Consider the following 19010-nt stretch of genomic DNA (forward strand, 5'->3'; position numbering starts at 1 on the left):
GTGATACCCGTATGTTGCAAGGGAGAGGACCAGCCTATGTTTTTCAATACTTTGAATAGGTCAGATTTTTTAAAATTTAATTTTACAGAGAAGTCTCTACAGAAATTTTCTAAATTGCATGATTTTTTTTTATTGAGGATGCTTGAATCCTACAGCCATTTAAGAATATGTCTGAATTTCGAAATTGCCTTAAAGTTTATTGTTCTATTCCGTGAAGTTTTGAAATCGTTTGTAACTGTTATATATATGAATAACTTATTTACCGTCTGTTGCAGTGATAAAGATACTCGCAGTGCTGATTATAAAAGAAATGACAGGTAGGCTAAATGAAACCCTGGATGTTTTGTCAGACTCTTAAGGCATGCAAATGATGCCAAATAACAATAACATAAGACGTTCAAGCTTTACAGCTTGTTCTAAAAAATAAAAAAAATCCCTTTTAATTAGTCATTTGAAAATATCATCTCATTTTTCTCGCTACTTGAAAATGCAGAATATCAAAAAACCAATAAATTTAAGTGATGATATCAATGCGCTACCCCATTCCTGATCCTAAAGTATTATTCGAAATTTTACTGCCTGTACCCAAAAAATAACATAATGTCATGGATTGAATTTCATAACATTATAATGATTACGTTTGTATGATGTACATTTAGAAAAAAATATAATTGATAATGCTCAAAATTCTAAAATATTGACTTTCAAGCCAAATTATCTTTAAATTGATTGATGTATGGCGTCCAAAGCACATTATTTGATTTACCTTCAAAAGGAACACACAAAAATTGAATATTTAAAAGCCAAAGATGCGTAAGAACGGAAAAAATTGAAGAGCTATGTTTCCAAAAAAATACACCAAACTATGATAGCCAAATTCATATATGGTAAACTTTGATCGAGGGAATAGAAACCCTAGTTTCTTAATAAATAATGCTTGAATTTAAAATCGAACAATTTTAGAAGGAGTTGTTATAAATCATGTCAGCACTACTGAGATGATGATACGTACCCGTGGGAACTGATAGTCTACCAAAAGCGCTCACGATACAGGTCACTTTATAAATGCAATGGGTCTCAAGCACTTTCTGGATTTATATTCATAAAAAAACGCCAAATATTTGAACGCCTAGAATGTATAAAAACCGAAACCGTTGAAGAGTAGTAATCATTCATTAATGATTTGATGACAAAGTAAAACTCCATCAACCATGTTATCAAGAAAAATACATTCCATTAAGTAAAGTCTAACTTAAATGCAGCGTCGACATTTATAAAATTTTAAATATCACAATGTATCAGTTCTATATGAGATAAAGTCACATTAAACTATAAAGAAACACAATTATTTCTGCATATTTCTTTTCTTCTATTTTACAGAACATTCTCTCCTTGTTTTAGCGTCTAGAACATTATATACAGAACCATTAACTTGGAATGATGCTAACCAGTACTGTAAAAGTATAGGGCAATATTTAGTGACAATTGATCGGCAGACGAAGCAGCAACTTTTACATGAAGCTTTATTAGACATGTAAATATATTTAGTTTGTCAATACAGACAACGGTTTTCAATTTTAGGCCGATGTTCCTGTTTGTTACTTTTATGATATTTTCTTAGTCAAACCTTCAAAATTGACTTTAAGAAATAATCTAAACAGGTTAAAGGTGAATTATTTCTTTATCGGATGTGTCCTATAGTTGTTGTCCATTCGTTTAATGTGTTTGAGGTTTTGATTTTGCCTTTTGAGTACAGAATTTCTTTTTTCGAAATTTCCTCAGAGTTCAGAATTTTTGTGAATACACTTTATACCCTATTATTAGTCATATTACTGACTGTACAAAGTCAGGAAAATGACAGTTGTTGTCAATTCGTTGGAGGTGTTTTAGCTTTCGATTTGCCATTTGATTAGGACATTTTTGTTTTGAAGTTCATCAGAGTTCAGTATATGTGTGATTTTAAATTCTACCCTATTATTACAATTTGATTGGGGATAAACCTGCAAGCTAGTCGATTCATGTAAAACATTTTATTACATCTGGCTAGGACTCACATGTAAATTCGCCTACTCTTGAGAGTTAATACTTGTCATACGTTTATATACAAAGCGATCTGGTTTTACGTGTACTAGAAAACAACCTAAGGACACAAATAACATAAAAACATCTGCATCAGTGTCTTTACAATTTGCATTGCACTTAATTGTCCAGCTTTTACAAATACTGCAAATGGTTTCTTTGATCTTCCACCAACCCAATTTGTATCCCGGCTACAATTTGTTTTTGGTAATTGGAATGTTATGATCTTGGAAAGTGAGACTGTATTTCAAACATTCGAACCATCTGAAAATTGTGCAGCCAACAAGCAACCAACATAATTTGAAAAAAAAAAAAAATGCAGAAAAAGAACGGCTCTACATATTTATCATAAATTTCAATATGCCATAACTATTAGCAATTTTGTCATCAAGGTTTTATAAGTTACCATTTCTGTGTTGAATTTATAAAACGACCATACAATTGATATTCATGTCAACACCGAAGTGCTGACTACTAGACTGGTGATACCCTCGGGGACGAAACGTTTTCTCATCATAGATATGCGTTTTTGGATAAACTCATCAATTAAGTGTCCAGTTATGGTTATTGAATCGGTAAAATATGTAAACACTAAATGTGTATTTACAAAATAAATCAATGAGACACAACCGTTTATTTTTTAGTAAAGCGGAGTTTTGAAAGCATGTAAAAATTGTCAAATTAAAGAATTTGTGGATATGAAAGTAAAACTATGATGCAAGCAGTTTCAAAATATATGCATAAGTCGTCATTCTATAACGTACGTTTTGAAATACTTTTATCTTATTATCAACAGAATAAGACAATCGCCAATACTTTAATATATTCTTCTTTAGCGCAAATAAACCATATTAATCTTAAACTATATTTTTTGGTACCATATTGTACACTCGGTTCTTTTGTATATCTGTTTGATGACACTGATAGGTGATTAGAAATTATAATTATAACGGCAATCATCCTTATCACAAAAATCTTCAAATAGTCTGTCATTATGCAAATTAAAATGTAAGCTCCCCGATCAGATGAAAACACATTGGTAAAAGTAATGTCAGCGGTTGTAAATTTTTACTCGAAATTGGATTTTCAAATATACAGTACTCGGACATCAGCGAAGAGACACTAGTTGTTCAAATCCGCCACCAGTGCAGTAAAATGAGCACTGTTTTTGTTATCAAAACAGTTTAGGAATACTTCTCCGACAAAAGCGCACTTCATGTCCTAGCGAATGATAATTTTATCCAGCTTTTTTTCTTCTATGCATTCATATGATTAAATGTTTGTTAAACCTTTATGACAAGAAAGTTGTTACAGCCAGAGTACATAAAGTTTCATGCTGGCTTCTAGTTTATGCATATATTGACAACAATAAATTGCAAATTAAACATACCATATTATATTTTATATTGCAAATAATTTTCATATGTTATCTGTGCATCTAAACAGGTTTCCTAAAACGAATTAATTACTAGTATCATAAATATTGCATAAATTTGTCGTTACATTGTAACAACAACAACGGTACCAACTGTATTTCATTATATGAGAGTTTTGACGATACATGTCTGTTCATGTATGCGCGAGGTCAGCCTATTTGAAATTCAAATTCTTCTATAAATAATGTGTACTAATATATTAACATTTCAAGTACTGCTCCTCAATGCTCTCCAACTTAAAACTTGTTTGGCATTCTAACTATTTTGATCTGAGCGTCACTGATTAGTCTTATGTAGACGAAACACCGGGTACCCTTGATAACTATTAATCATGTGCTAGAGTTTAAAATGCATATGTCCTGAGTATTATTGGTTTAAATCATTTTCAGAAAACAAATAACTCCCAACTTTGAAGGAGACATATGGATAGGACTACATGCCCCAGATCCAAATCAACCAACCAACCGTGATTGGACAAATAACTGCGTGTCGTCAAATTCGTTTTTAAACTGGTCACCCGGAATGGATACTGGTAATGATAAGTTATGCGCTTATGTAGAGGTAGAAAACGTAAACATGCATTGGCTCTTAGCTGAATGTGGAACAGACACGAGATCATTTATATGTGAATCTGATACAGGCAAGATATGCATAACTTTTAATTGCACCGAATTGGTCAAGTACTTTTTGAATTCAAAAGCCAAACTATTAGAAGCTAATAGTTATTTTACCTTTACGATTAGGCTTCTTTTGTCTGTAAAATAGGTATAAATACAAATGGCCGTTCAAAAAAATAAAGGGAGTAAAATCAAATTCAGAGTATGGCAGTAAAGCACAAACCACATTTCCTTCATTTCATACTATTGATGGAGTGTAATTCTTAACAGTATAGTACTACTGAATTTTTTTTATCTAATATACCAGAGTTTTTCTTCCTCTTATTAAAGGATGCACGTAAGACAAAATTGATATAAGCACATTTTGGTGTCATGACAAATAAAAAAAAAAATACTCCAAGGAAAATTCATTAAGGATCTAATTAATTTGGCTTCCTATGTTTAGTTAGGGACTAACATTGATGCGTATGTTTGCATCCTTTTTTTCAAATGTTTATGTTTTTGACGTCCCAATTGAACATGTTGAAGTTATATCTCAATAGGATCTACGGATGTATGAAATGCTAACTGTTATCCTTATTTACAAAAACTGGCTCCATATCTCTATGAGAACTATACGCTACTTTTTGACGAAAATAACACCAAACACACACCATATTATACATTTCTCATAAAAATTCGTCGTGTTTTCACTACTGTATTTTCTTTCTTTCAGCTATATGTAACGAAGGATTTTCTTATGATATCGCAAGCGATACAAGGTTATCTACTGGATTGAATGAAAGTTATCAAATAAACCCAGCAACTGCAATAGAGTGTACAGATGCTTGCAGTGTAATTTCAGTCTGCTGGGCGTTTTTGTTCACCACTACTTTACCTACTAAATGTGTGATGTATGATGAGTATGATGGACCTTTTCAAACCGGAAATGATCAGCTTCCTTCTACCGGTGGAGATGTTTATACTAAGTTGTGTAACTTTGAATGTATGATTCGTATTTATTATATTCTATTTAGAAAGTAAACATAAAAAAAAGTAAATATAAAACGAATAATAAAGAATCAATGATGAGTATGATGGACCTTTTCAAACCGGAAATGATCAGCTTCCTTCTTCCGGTGGAGATGTTTATACTAAGTTGTGTAACTTTGAATGTACGATTCGTATTTATTATATTCTATTTAGAAAGTAAAGATAAAAAAAAGTAAATATAAAACGAATAATAAAGAATCCAATTAAAATATAGAATATATTGCGATGTATGCAAATTGACTTTATATGAACTAAGATACATTATATTTTGTTTTTATTATAAAATATAACAGATTGTACTTGGGTATATCAGAATTAAGATGGGAGATTCTTTTTATATTTTTATTTTCATCTTGATAACAAATGATATAGATAATATAAACAAACGAATGATGATAATTAAAATTTATCAAGTGTATATCGAATAATATACTGTTGTTTGTTTTTTTACAGTAAATACACATACTGATGTCGTGAGTGTGCCAACGTATAATGATTGCGGATTTGTTGTTGTTAGTGATTGTGTTTTATGCGAGACAACCCAGCAAGTAACAACAACACAATTTCAAACATCAACACAAATTGAAACAACTTCCTTCAAAGTGTCAACTGCAGATAAGACACCAGAAATAACACTTCCAACAACAACTGAAAATTACTTGACAACCACCGTAGAAGTTACATCGTCAGATAACCCCACAACGACATCCCAGCTCAAAAGCACATCGACAGATAAAACTTCTATTCAGAAAACAACTGAACATTACTCAACTTCTAATTTAGAAGTTAAAACTTCACAGGTTCAGACTACACCATCTCAGTCCGAAACCACAGAAGTAGGGAACACGTCAAGTTTTACAACAACACAGCCCGAAACCACAGAAGTAGGGAACACGTCAAGTTTTACAACAACACATCCCGAAACCACAGAAGTAGGAAACATGTCAAGTTTTACAACAACACAGCAGAGATTTACAACAAATAACACAGGTATAGAATTCGAAAAATAAAGATAAAATAGATAAATACATGCTTTATTACATCCATAATCCTGGTGAACGAATAATTAAATAATTAAACACTATGATGGTTTGTAGGTAAACACGTTTAAGACAAATAACATTTTCATTAAAATGTTAAAGGTTCATATTTTTAACGTTAAACATGTTAATTCCGGTGTTTAAGGTTCAAGTTTGTACGAATGACGCTTATAATGGCCTGCGAAATTGCACTTCATTCAAACATTCAAAACTGCAACCAGAAAATAGACCTTTGACAAAAACAGATTATAAAAAAAATATTCTCAATTTTTTTCGAACTTTTTCGACAGACTGCATTGTATTATCATAAAGTACAGTTATATAAGTCCATCCAATTCGTTTAAAATGATGGAGTCAAAAACATATTTAATCATTTTATCCTAATCGCGCCTTATGTCTCTTGACGTATTATTATTCAGTATTTAGCTAAATGCGCAACAGCCACAATAAAATGCATTTTGAAATACTAGACTTGTACTTAACATTTGAATTAAATGTCTAATGCTTGATTGTTTTTATTTGTTGCAGGTAAAACACCATACTGTGTCTGCACGTGTAACAATGTAACGAAACAAGTTTCATTGCAAGAAAGTATCAATGAAATAGTAAATGAGATTAAAGTTGACAAATCAAGAACATCATCGTATACAAGAAAACACACTTCTGCTTGGGATTCACGAAAATCGTCTGCAAGTATTGGATTTGTAGGAATTGCCATATTGATTTCGGTTGCTTCCTTGATAGTGTGTCTAGACAGTACTTCGCTTATTTACAGAGTGTGTGCACTGCTCAGGAAAACGGGCACCAGTTAAAATGTTCAAAACGAAAATGGGAAACCGTTTCTAATCTATTGATGACATGGAAGACATTATACATTGCACAAATTAATACACATGAGTGAGGCTTGTTGTGACTATTTTAGAGATTAATGTTTTGATATTCGTGAACATGGTATCGTTGAGTAATTGACAAGTCTTAATATTACATATATGACGATACTAATACATTCATGGTACCGATATTGTTGTTATATATTATATGATAAACATGTATAGTTTCCGATTTTTATAAATCTATTGCCTTAAACACAGAGTAGATTAACGGACAAAAACATCTAGAAGTAGACAAATTAAATCAGTTATTAGGTTCATTTAAAAAATAGCTTGTTTGACTTTCAACACAGCTGTTTAATGTCCTGCCGGTATATATACATTTATTTAAGAATTGAATGCTGCTTTTTGTAAATTTATTGGGGTGTAAAAGCGTTGACCGAAGTACATTTTGTATGAAGCGCGGAAGCGCTTCATACTAAAAATGTGCGCACGGTCAACGCTTTTACAACCCTATAAAGTTACAAAAAGAAGCATTCAATACTTATAATTACATTTGTTTTAGCTAGAATCATGAAAACACGATTTTTATCAAGTTTTTATTTAATTTACCTGTGCACTTTATTGTGGGACCTCGTGTCATCATGAATGATAAATGTTATTGTCTAATACAATTGTTTCAGGAATATCACGAGATGTGCAGTTGGCCAATCAGAATAACGTATTATAATGAAACATACATCTAATGTAATTATTATGTTAACGAAGGTTAGGTGGAAACATTAATGTACAGTTACAATTTTTCTCTCTTTATACTTACCTCATATTTAAAGACTGTCGGCGGCAGATATTTTATAAACGTTAAGAATACGATAACAACTATTTTCTGTAGTTGTTTTTTATACAAATGGAAAACATTTTAATATTGTGCTATCAAAATGATAGTCAAATACATGGTAATGCCTTTAACACAATGTCACTGAAAAAACTAAATCATCAAAAGAAAACAGCAATTGACGAGAAATCTAACCTGAAATGTAGGCGGGATAACCTAGATCTTAGTTGCTATTTTTACCATGCTTTCTGGTAGTTTAAATCATTGGTAGTCTATTCAATCAACAAAAGAAAGAAGAAGAAACACATTTCTTTAGCATGTTAAACAGATGAAAGTTAAATTAAGATACAACAACTCGACTGTTAGTTTAAATCATTGGTAGTCTATTCAGTCAGCAAATGAAAGAAGAAGAAACACATTTTCTTAAGCATGTTAAACAGATGAAAATTAAATTAAGATACAACAAATCGACCAAAGAGCAAAAAGAAGAAACAAAACGAAACAACGAAAAGACAACAGTAATCCTCTCAATACAATACACTTAAAATGTTTTTATAAGATTGAGCATCACAAATCCGAATGACATTGTACTCCGGATTGACAATGAACTTTATAGCGTGAAGTAACACCAGTGAAATAGGATGAATTAATGCAAAATGTGTCCAACAAGACTGAATGATTCGATAAATATTAAGCACATGTCTAGATCGTTAATAACCATTATAAAGATCTTTATGTCTACACTGAGATTTTTTTTCCTTCTAATTTATTAATAAAATTGAGAATGGAAATTGGGAATGTGTCAAAGAGACAACAACCCGACCAAATAAAAAACAACAGCAGAAGGTCACCAACAGGTCTTCAATGAAGCGAGAAATTCCCGTACCCGGATGCTTCCTTCAGCTGGCCCCTAAACAAATATATACTAGTCCAGTGATAATGAACGCCATACTAATTTCCAAATTGTACACAAGAAACTAAAATTAAAATAATACAAGACTAACAAAGGCCAGAGGCTCCTGACTTAGGACAGGCGCAAAAATGCGGCAGGGTTAAACATGTTTGTGATATCTCAACCCTCCCCCTATACCTCTAACCAATGTAGAAAAGTAAACGCGTAACAATACGCACATTGAAATTCAGTCCGAGTATGATGTCAGAAGATGTAACCAAAGAAAATAAACAAAATGACAATAATACATAAATAACAACAGACTACTAGCAGTTAACTGACATGCCAGCTCCGGACCTCAATTAAACTGACTGAAAGATTATGATTTCATCATATGAACATCAGGCACAATCCTTCCCGTTAGGGGTTTAGTATCAGTAAAAGGGTGGTAGATCAAAGGATTGAGTGAGTTGTGGCTTACACCACTTTCAGCACTTTTGACTATTGAGTTGCAGATACGTTTTGATTGGTGGAGGAGGCAGAGAAAAATCATGTGATTATGGTTTAAACTAAGTCTTGTGAATACGGAAATTAAAGATTTATTGATGGTTAATAGTGCAATGAGTAGCAATATTATTCAGATCGTAGTATAAATAGAATATGTATAAACCGTTCAAATGTATATACAGATTATTTTTTTCATAGCTATGCCTTTAAAACTAGAAGATATTATAACCGTGATAACATAGTGAAATGTATGTGGTTATGTCACTTGCAACAAACATTGCTCGAAGACTATATAGTTTTATTTTAGTTAGGCTAAAACATATTATTTGAGAAAACCATCCAGTTTCAGATTACATAAATTATGCCGTTGGTTTTCTGTTGGTTTTCTCGGTTGATTTGTTTTACATTTGTCATTTCGGGGTCTTTTATAGCTGACTATGCGGTATGATTATTGTTTATTGTTAAAGGCCGTACGGTGACATTTAGTTGTTAATTTCTGTGTCATTTGGTCTGTTATGGAGAGTTGTCTCTTTTGCAATCATACCACATCTCCTTCTTTTTTTTTAATGTCGAACACTTAATGTATGTTTATCATATGGGTATATATCTCCCAATTGATACGATATTCCCGTGCTTGCATTTCCTATCATGATTTTCTTGATAGAGGGTTGCTGCTCACAAGGGAGCTATTAAACCAAGAGTTCCAAATGGTGAAGTTGAAATCATCCCTTCGTAAATTTTACGGACGCCATCACGAGTTGGTTGACCGTTATGGAATAACCGTATCACAAATGATATCGGATATGTTCCTTACGTCGTAACTACAATCCCCTTCCCTTTCCTGAATGCGACCTACCGAATTAGACTATTTACCGGGTTTGTTATCACATAAGCAACACGACGGGTGCCGCATGTGGAGCAGGATCTGCTTACCCTTCCGGAGCACCTGAGATCACCCCTAGTTTTTTGGTGGGGTTCGTGTTGTTTATTCTTTAGTTTTCTATGTTGTGTCGTGTGTGCTGTTGTTTGTTTGTCTTTTTCATTTTTAGCCATTGCGTTGTCAGTTTGTTTTAGATTTATGAGTTTGACTGTCCCTTTGGTATCTTTCGTCCCTCTTTTGAAGAAAATATCTTTTTCTTACTTTAAAAAAAATCTGTTATTGTTGACTGTATGGAATATTCTGTGCCGAAATGCTTTCTTATCAATGACTACCTGGCCAATAATGTAATTAATGTGCGAATATTTGTTAAATAAATATATAATTGTGCTGTATTGTTTACGCATAAAATTATTATTATGGATACGAATGCAATTCTGTATCATTGTCACTTGAGTTCTCAAGTCTAATTATTGCTTCAATGTATATCACTATACTTATTTATGTATTTTTGGTTAATCTACTTTATATGTGAAAGAAGTTTCGGTAATATTGTTAACAGCATCGGGACCTTCTAAAGAACCTTATACGGTGTTGAATTTTCTCATTGTTGAAGGCAACACAGCACGATAATTAACCCAATCCATTTCATATAATCTCTGTTGGATAATTGTTCCATGCATTGCCAATCATAATACATATCCTTAACATCTAACATATCTGCCCTTAAGGTGGTACCCAACACTTTAACTAAAATTATTTTGGCTCGTTTAATTTTCATAAAATTTTGTCAAAGTATTTACTTTGACCCTTTAACAAAAATATAAAAATTTCAAAAACTTTGAACCAACCGTTTTGTCAGAAAAATTACACTGGTCAAATAGCAGTTTGACAAACACCAATGTTTATCATTGAGAAGCTTAATATTCCTTTTACAACACAACGTAATTAAAACGTTTAGCTGACTTTACAGAGTTATCTCCCTGTAGTGTTAGGTACCACCTTAACTCAAAATCCCCAGGGACAAAACATCAACTTAAAAGATTTCACGAAGACTAATGACAAGGTTATTTTCTGCAGACAAACACATTAATATTTATAATTGTTAAAATAGTATGTTCACCTTAATCAAAGCCAGAAATATGACAGTTGTTATCAAAAAGTCGGTTTTAGTATGTTTATTTGGTTGCAGTTTTTCTGTGGTTCCCTTATTTTCCTCTGATAGATGATAAGTTTCTCTCAGTTATAGTTTGTAACAGTGATTTTTTTTCGCTTCATCGATTGATGAATATTGTACCGCGGTATACTATTGTTGCCTTTATTTATGACTTTTTTTATATTCATTACTTATCGTGGGTTTTAATATTCATACACAGAAGATGACAATTGATATCGTAAATGGCAAATTTGACTTGAAGTAATAATAAAAATTAAATTTTTCAGAGGCAATGTTCTACATTCGTCTTAAGATAGAAAGACAAATCTCCTATATGTCGAGACAAGGGTGTATAATACATATATAGGTTAGTCTAAAGCTAAAGGAAATGACAAAAATTACCTTGCGTCGTGTTTTCCATATCTTATTCGAAATAATTTCTAAATTTTAGAAAACAAAATCATATTAGTAACAAGTCGATGACCAACTCATAATAACCTTGGTATTTGTAGTTAACCAGCATTTGTTATGTAACAATAATCTATGATGATAGTCACAAATGGGTAATACTCTTTTAAGGTGGTACCTAACACTACAGGGAGATAACTCTGTAAAATCAGCTAAACGTTTTAATTATGTTGTGTTGTTAAGGAAATATTAAGCTTCTCAATGATCAAAATAAGTGTTTGTCAAACTGCTATATAACCAGTGTAATTTTTCTGATAAAATGGTTGGTTCAAATTTTTTGAAATTTTTATATTTTTGTTAAAGTGTCAAAGTAAATGATTTGTCAAAGTTTTATGAAAATTAAACGAGCCAAATTAATTTTAGTGAAAGTGTTAGGTACCACCTTAACATGTTTCATAAAAACAATTTAAGTTACATATTTCGACCTGCAGTCTAAAGTACATATATCGGAAAAGAACAAATGTCTGTCATTGAATATCGACCGTGTGAGTAAATGTAGTAAAACAAATCCCATAATCATGACTGTCGTAAATAGTCTAATATACTCAGCATCAGTTCTTTAGTTTTATTTCTATCTATTTTTATGTTATATTTCAAATGCTAAATTATCATAATCAATATATCTACAAATTTCGAAAATAAAAGCCCTTAACCGAATAAATTTGTTTGAAAACTTTCTATAAATATTTGTTATAAGTTGATTTTCAATAATCTTACTAAGTAACAATGTACTGTCAGGCTACCTTGTTTAACAAATAAATATTTTATGACAATATTTAATCGTAAATATATTCAAAGTCACATAAGCACGATGCTGATAAAATAATGAATACGAAAAGTGTTTTTGTTACCATTCTTATATGCGTGATGTCCTGCTTTATCAATATTGCTTTCTACATACTTTGAAAATCTTGTTTTAAATATCTTGATCAGGAGAATAACGATGTTTAAGATATGTAAGTTTTATATTAGAATTAGTCTGTTTTTGAAGTTACGAAAGAATAAATACTATTTAAAGAAATATTCAGGGAAAGAATACGACAAATTATAAATTTTCACTACTGTTCTCTAACTATGAACAACAAAGAATTTTACAAAATATTTGTTAGTACTTCTTACAACTAAATTATGATCTTTAACGTTAACTTGGTACGTTGTTTTTATTTAATGCCATATTGTACCAGATTATGGTTGTCTTTTTGACATTGTTTTCATTTTGTATTTATATTATGTCATGGATCTAATTTGCAACATGTGGAACAGGATCTGCTTACACTTTCGGAGCACCTGAGATCCCCCCTAGTTTTTGGTGGGGTTCGTGTTGATTATTCTTAGTTTTCTATGTTGTGTCATGTGCACTATTGTTTGTCTGTTTGTCTGTTTTCATTTTTAGCCATGGCGTTGTCAGTTTATTTCGATTTATGAGTTTGACTGCCCCTCAGGTATCTTTCGTCCCTTCTTTATTAGTTCAGAGGATGTTTATTTGATTTTGTTAATATTTCTTGTGAGTTATATCAATTAATATTTTATAGTGACCTCTTTCTACTTTGTAATGTAATACTTTTGTTTCATGTTAGGGTTAAAGTTTGAACCTGATAAAAACAACTAAACCCCCTTCATTTGTTTATCATGAACTGGTTGTTCAGTTGTTATCGTTAGTTGATGCAGTTCATGAGTATTTCTAGTTTCATGTTATTTAAGAGGTTAGTCTGTTAGTTATACTGTTTGCATTGTTTTCTATAAGTTATGTTTGTGCCCTATATAGCTTCCTGTTTGGGGTGAAAAAAAAAAAAAAAACAGAAAAAGCGATTATAGTCATAGGTTTTTGATAACTGTCTTGTTGTTGATACGAAACCATTTTTGAAACATGAATTATTTGTTTAGTTGGTACATAACACTACAAGGAGATAACTCGGTTGAAATCAGATAAACGCTTTAATCACGTTCTATTGTTAAGGAAATATTAAGCTCCTCATTGACAAAAATAAGTGTTTATCAAGCTTATATATATCTAATGAGAAATTTCTGATAAAGTGTGTGGTTCAAGTTTTTTTGAAATATACATATTTTTGTAAAAGGGTAAATTATATATTTTTGTCAAATTTTATGAAAATTAATCGAGCAAAATCAATTTCAGTCAAGGTGTTTGGTACCACCTTAAATATGCTGAATGTATGTCTTATATTTTTCTAAAGATTATAAATGCATGTAGCATTTAATTTTTGATATGCATGTATTGGAATATAATGTTCTTTGAAGAACTACGATTAATTTGTTATTTTAACAACTTATTTGCATATTTGTTTTTACAGTAATGAAGATAATATCAGTGTTGATTCTGATAGATATTACAGGTAGGCCTTATTGATATTTTGTTTTAAGAAAATATCAACTTTATTCTAACGCTTATTATACAATGTAGCAGTTTAAAACATGATTAAACGTAAGTGATGATATCAATTTGCAGCCCTTTTGTTGATCCAAGCGATTTTGGCAGTTTGTATGTCCGTAAAAAATGAACCTACCTTTACATATATAAAGGGTGGAATTTGAAGTACTTTTGCTATCGTTTGAAAAATCACAGTATTATCAGGATAATGATGAGCATATTTTTAATTATCATTAAAACAACAACTGAAAACTTCCCATATTTAATAGTCCGTAAAATAAATTCGTTTCCCAGTGTGCTGGTGAACTAATACGATGTATACAGGGTTAATAAACTTCCTACGGGGCTCTACCTCCATTTGTTCTTATCCCAGATTGAGTTTACTAACACCATAAATATCGTATTACACATACTTTGTAACGAATGGTATTAATAATTACATTGTAATTATTTGAGAAGGGAAAATGGAAAATATGTCAAAGAGACAACAATCTGACAACAGAGCAGACAACGGCCGAAGATTCTGAAATTTTGCCGAAATATCTTGTCGTTTATTATGTTTATATCATAGTAAATGCTTTCTTTGTTTGACATGAACGTTTGATATTTTAATTTGTTGTGATACATCACACATATTACATATGAACACTATAGAAGTGAAACAGATTATTTGCGACTAAACACCTCACTGAAGTATTGGGTATGTTTTGTACTCTATTTGGCATTTTAAACATATTTTTGATTCGTGCGTCTCTGATGAGTCTTTTTCAGACGAAACGCGCGTCTGTCGTAAATATATACAACTTTGATCCTGGTATCTATGATGAGTTTATTTAGGGTTCATGTAAACACATAACATAGCCTAATTCGATCGAAAAAGAACCAAATGACTCAAAATGCATTGGCTCTCACCTAAATGTGAAATAGACACAAAATCATTTATATGTGAATCAGATACAGACAGGTGAGACAGGACAGAGAAATACACGAATAAACAATCCAATAATACATTTTGACATACTAATAAATGTAAATACAATTTATAGACTTATATTTAACAAGAAATGTAGTGTCAACTTAAGACTTAATTTTATCGCGATGACAAAAATATATCAATACAATAAACTGGAACCTGTGTTCATATGCTTACCACAACGTATATATTTACATACAAAAAACAAGGTCAGCAATGTTTTGGTTTACATTTTTAGTTATCACGCAAATGAGGTAGTGATAATTTGTTGAAAATTTGTTGAAAAAAGTATATCTCAATGTTAAGTGCAAATAGTGCTATGCGTTAAAGTAAAAACGTCCGTCATTTAAGCTTTATGTTTGATAAATTATGTATCACATTGTATCAGTTTTATTGGAAACTAGCTGTATTCAAAAATGTATAGGGACATTTATCTTTCTTTTACATTTATTTTCATGTTGGCAGAATTGGCGTTAGCGTCTACAACATTATTTACAAATTTTTTGACTTGGAATGATGCTAACCAGTATTGTAAAAGTATAGGACAACATTTAGTGACAATTGACGAACCAGCGAAGCAGCAACTTCTACACGAAGCATTGTTGGATATGTAAATATATTTTTATCAACTTTTTAATGCATTTATTACAAATTCTAATGCAACAACGTTTGTAACGTTCATTTTGATTAGATAACGTCACCTTATGTACATGGCATTAATTGTCTTTTGATGCTATTGGACGTACGCGCAAGCGCAGACGGCATATGACAGATTTTAAATACATGTTTTAACATTGTTTTCTGTCAGTTTCATTAGAATGGAGATAACAATATTGTATTTTAAACTCCGACGGCACCATTTGTGGATTTGATGGTCGAAAATACCCGTTTACCGTCTCCGCTAACGCATCGCTAGTAAACTGAATTTGCGATCATCAAATCCCCAATTGATGCCGTCGAAGCGTAACATACAATACAGTTATCTCCTAATTGAAGTTTGCTATATTAAGGCATGGGTTATTTTTAAAGAGACATGGTATAGTAAAGTTGGTGCTGTTAATACTACTTTTGCCACTAGGCCAATACCTATGGCGATGGACTGTAAGTTCTTGAGGGTTTATCATGCCAAGTAGTCAGTTCCTATCTACTGACATGAAAATGATGATATTGTTTTATCGAAATTAACGATTTTTTAAAACGATTTTTTAGAACTTTCTGTAATGTATTTCCTTTATGTTAAACTATGATTTCTTGTCTAACTGGCTTTACTATTAGTTCATCTAACAAAATCAAGAAGCTTGCTTTATCGTGTTGATTTGATGTTTTGTATGTTTTTAATTAGAAAGATGTTTCAGCTAGAACATGTTAAGTTGCAGGTCGGACTCGAGGTTAATTTATGGTTTCATATTGACTGCTAAATAAAACTTACTATATTATGTTTTCTATTTTGCAATTATTTGGTAACAAAAAAGATGTTATTTGAGCATACGCTAATCACCTAAGATGAAAACAATAACTGAAAAGCTAATCACACATGCAGAAAGCAATTATTTATCACAAATATTGCGCAAATTTGACAATACATTGTTCTAGCAGTGACTGTAACAAATGTTCTGCACCATATGCAATTTTCTATATAATCTTCGGTGATGCTGGAGACTTAAATATTGAAATATCTTGCACTCATTTAAATATGCAAGTATATTAATGTTCCAAGTTCTGTTTTCACCTAAATTACAGTACGGATTGCAAATCAGTACTATTGTTTTATCATTTTGATGTTTTTTTCATGAATTTTGTAGAGAAGACAATACTTCTAACTTTGAAGGAGACATTTGGATAGGACTACATGTTCCAGATCTAAATCAACCAACCAATTGTGTATGGACAAATGACTGCCTTTCATCAGAATCGTTTTCAAACTGGTCACCCGGATTAAATAGTGGCAATGACAATTTATGCGCTTATGTGGAAGTGGAATACGATGACATGCATTGGCTCTTAGCTGATTGTGGATCAGACACAAAAACATTCATATGCGAATCCGATACAGGTGAGATAAACTATTTATATATGTTTAAAGAAGACAGTACTTTGTCCAATACTTGATTTCCTTTACAAATTGCTACTAGTATGAAGAGTTGTCTTATTGGCACTCATACCACATCTTCTTAGGTCTTTTTGAATTTAATTTAGAATTAAGCTCTTCGACATCGGCAGGTTAGAAATTGTTCTTTACGATTAAAATAATGCATTCGTCTGTAAAAGATGTTCACATACTTGTTCGACATATACTATCATGAAGGATTTTAAACTAGTACTAGTACATAATTCATATTTGAGTATGACAGTAAGTATAAATTTATTTGAATAAACTGTAATTATTGATTAAATATATTTGAACTAAGTACGGTACTACTGAAATGTCGACCTTTAGATATGAGTCTCTCCAAGAGTGTCCTTTTTATTAAAACTACAAACAGACTACACACATATGTTGACACAATTAAGGGAAGAAAGAGTGGCGAAAATACCAGAGGGATGTACAGTTACTAATTTCTGTGTCATGTTGGTCTCTTGTTGAGAATTATCTCATTGGCAATCATACCACATCGTCTATTTTTATAAATAAACTGATAACGCTATCGCTATAAAAAAGAATAACATAAAAACAATACTACACAATACACAACATTGAAAGTTAAAGTCTGCGCAACACGAACCCAATCAAAAACTATTGATGATCTCAGATGGCTCGAAATAAATTTTTTTATGAACACTCAACACGTCTCATGTATGATGATTCATCTGTTGAGTCCTAATTTTTAACATTGTTGACCTGGAATGCGAAATAAAAAACAAAAACAGGTTAGAAAAGAGTAGCAAAAAAAAAACAGAATAAAAACGGTCGAAAGTAAACTATCATCGCAATGACTAACCAAATAAAAAAGACAAATAGACAAATGATAGTACACAAGACGCAACATAGAAAATTAAAGGAACAGAAACAAGAACCACACCAAACATTTGGGGTGATCTCCGGAAGGGTAAACAGATCCTGTTCCACATGAGGCACCCTTAAAAGAATTAGAAATATAGGTATCACTCAAAATGTCTTCTATCTAAAGGATAATGTTGCAGCTATGTGGATTTAACTTTTTGATAATACTAATTACCGGTTCAAAGTTGTTTTTGTGTCTTGAGATATATTTGTTTTTTATATTTTCCTAATATTTTAATAAACTATACATCAATTCAGTATTCACTAATGTCGTTTTTCCTTCCAGCTATTTTTAAGTCTGGATTTTATTATGAAATCGAAGATGATACAAGGGCATCTATTGGATTGACTAACATTGAGACTCATGGCACGGAAGAAGAATGCATAGATCATTGCAATGGTATTGCATTCTGCTGGGCTTTTTCATTTCAATCTTCTAAATCTAAGTGTGTGATGTATGATAAGTATGACGGACCTTACTATACAAATCATGACCAGATTTTTGCTCCCGGTGAACATCTTTATATGAAGAGAAACTTTGAATGTAAGATTAGTATTTTTCTTTTTTTTTATATTTGTTTAGAAGGTATACATTGAAAGATAAATAAATAAATAAATAATAAACTCATCATTTTTACAAGGATTGAAATTTATATTTGCGCGTTTCGTCTACAAAAGACTCATCAGTGACGCTCGAATAAAAAAAATGTTAAAAAGGCCAAATAAAGTACGACGTTGAAGAGAATTGAGGACCAACATTTTTGCCAAATAAACAGACTATAAATCTGTTACACTGAAGTCAAATAAACTATTGAATAAATTTTCAATATTTAAAAATTAACCAATACAAACAACTGTACACCGTATGTAGTATTATT

At 31.4% G+C, this 19010-nt stretch overlaps 1 protein-coding gene across 1 annotated transcript in view; it reads left to right on the top strand.

Annotated features, from left to right (window-relative positions):
* The first annotated feature begins 310 nt into the window (after nt 1–310).
* The window catches only part of LOC139484263 (uncharacterized), a 37929-nt gene continuing 19229 nt past the window's right edge, over nt 311–19010 (top strand). Inside the window, exons 1-9 of the mRNA XM_071267998.1 lie at nt 311–317; nt 1381–1534; nt 3905–4155; nt 4848–5117; nt 5618–6154; nt 6733–6897; nt 15597–15741; nt 16934–17184; nt 18419–18676. Of these exons, the coding sequence (XP_071124099.1) occupies nt 311–317; nt 1381–1534; nt 3905–4155; nt 4848–5117; nt 5618–6154; nt 6733–6897; nt 15597–15741; nt 16934–17184; nt 18419–18676 (2038 nt within the window). The remainder of the gene's footprint in view (nt 318–1380; nt 1535–3904; nt 4156–4847; nt 5118–5617; nt 6155–6732; nt 6898–15596; nt 15742–16933; nt 17185–18418; nt 18677–19010) is intronic.

The sequence above is a fragment of the Mytilus edulis genome, chromosome 8 (genome assembly GCF_963676685.1).
Source record: "Mytilus edulis chromosome 8, xbMytEdul2.2, whole genome shotgun sequence".
NCBI classification, from domain to species: Eukaryota; Metazoa; Mollusca; class Bivalvia; order Mytilida; family Mytilidae; genus Mytilus; species Mytilus edulis.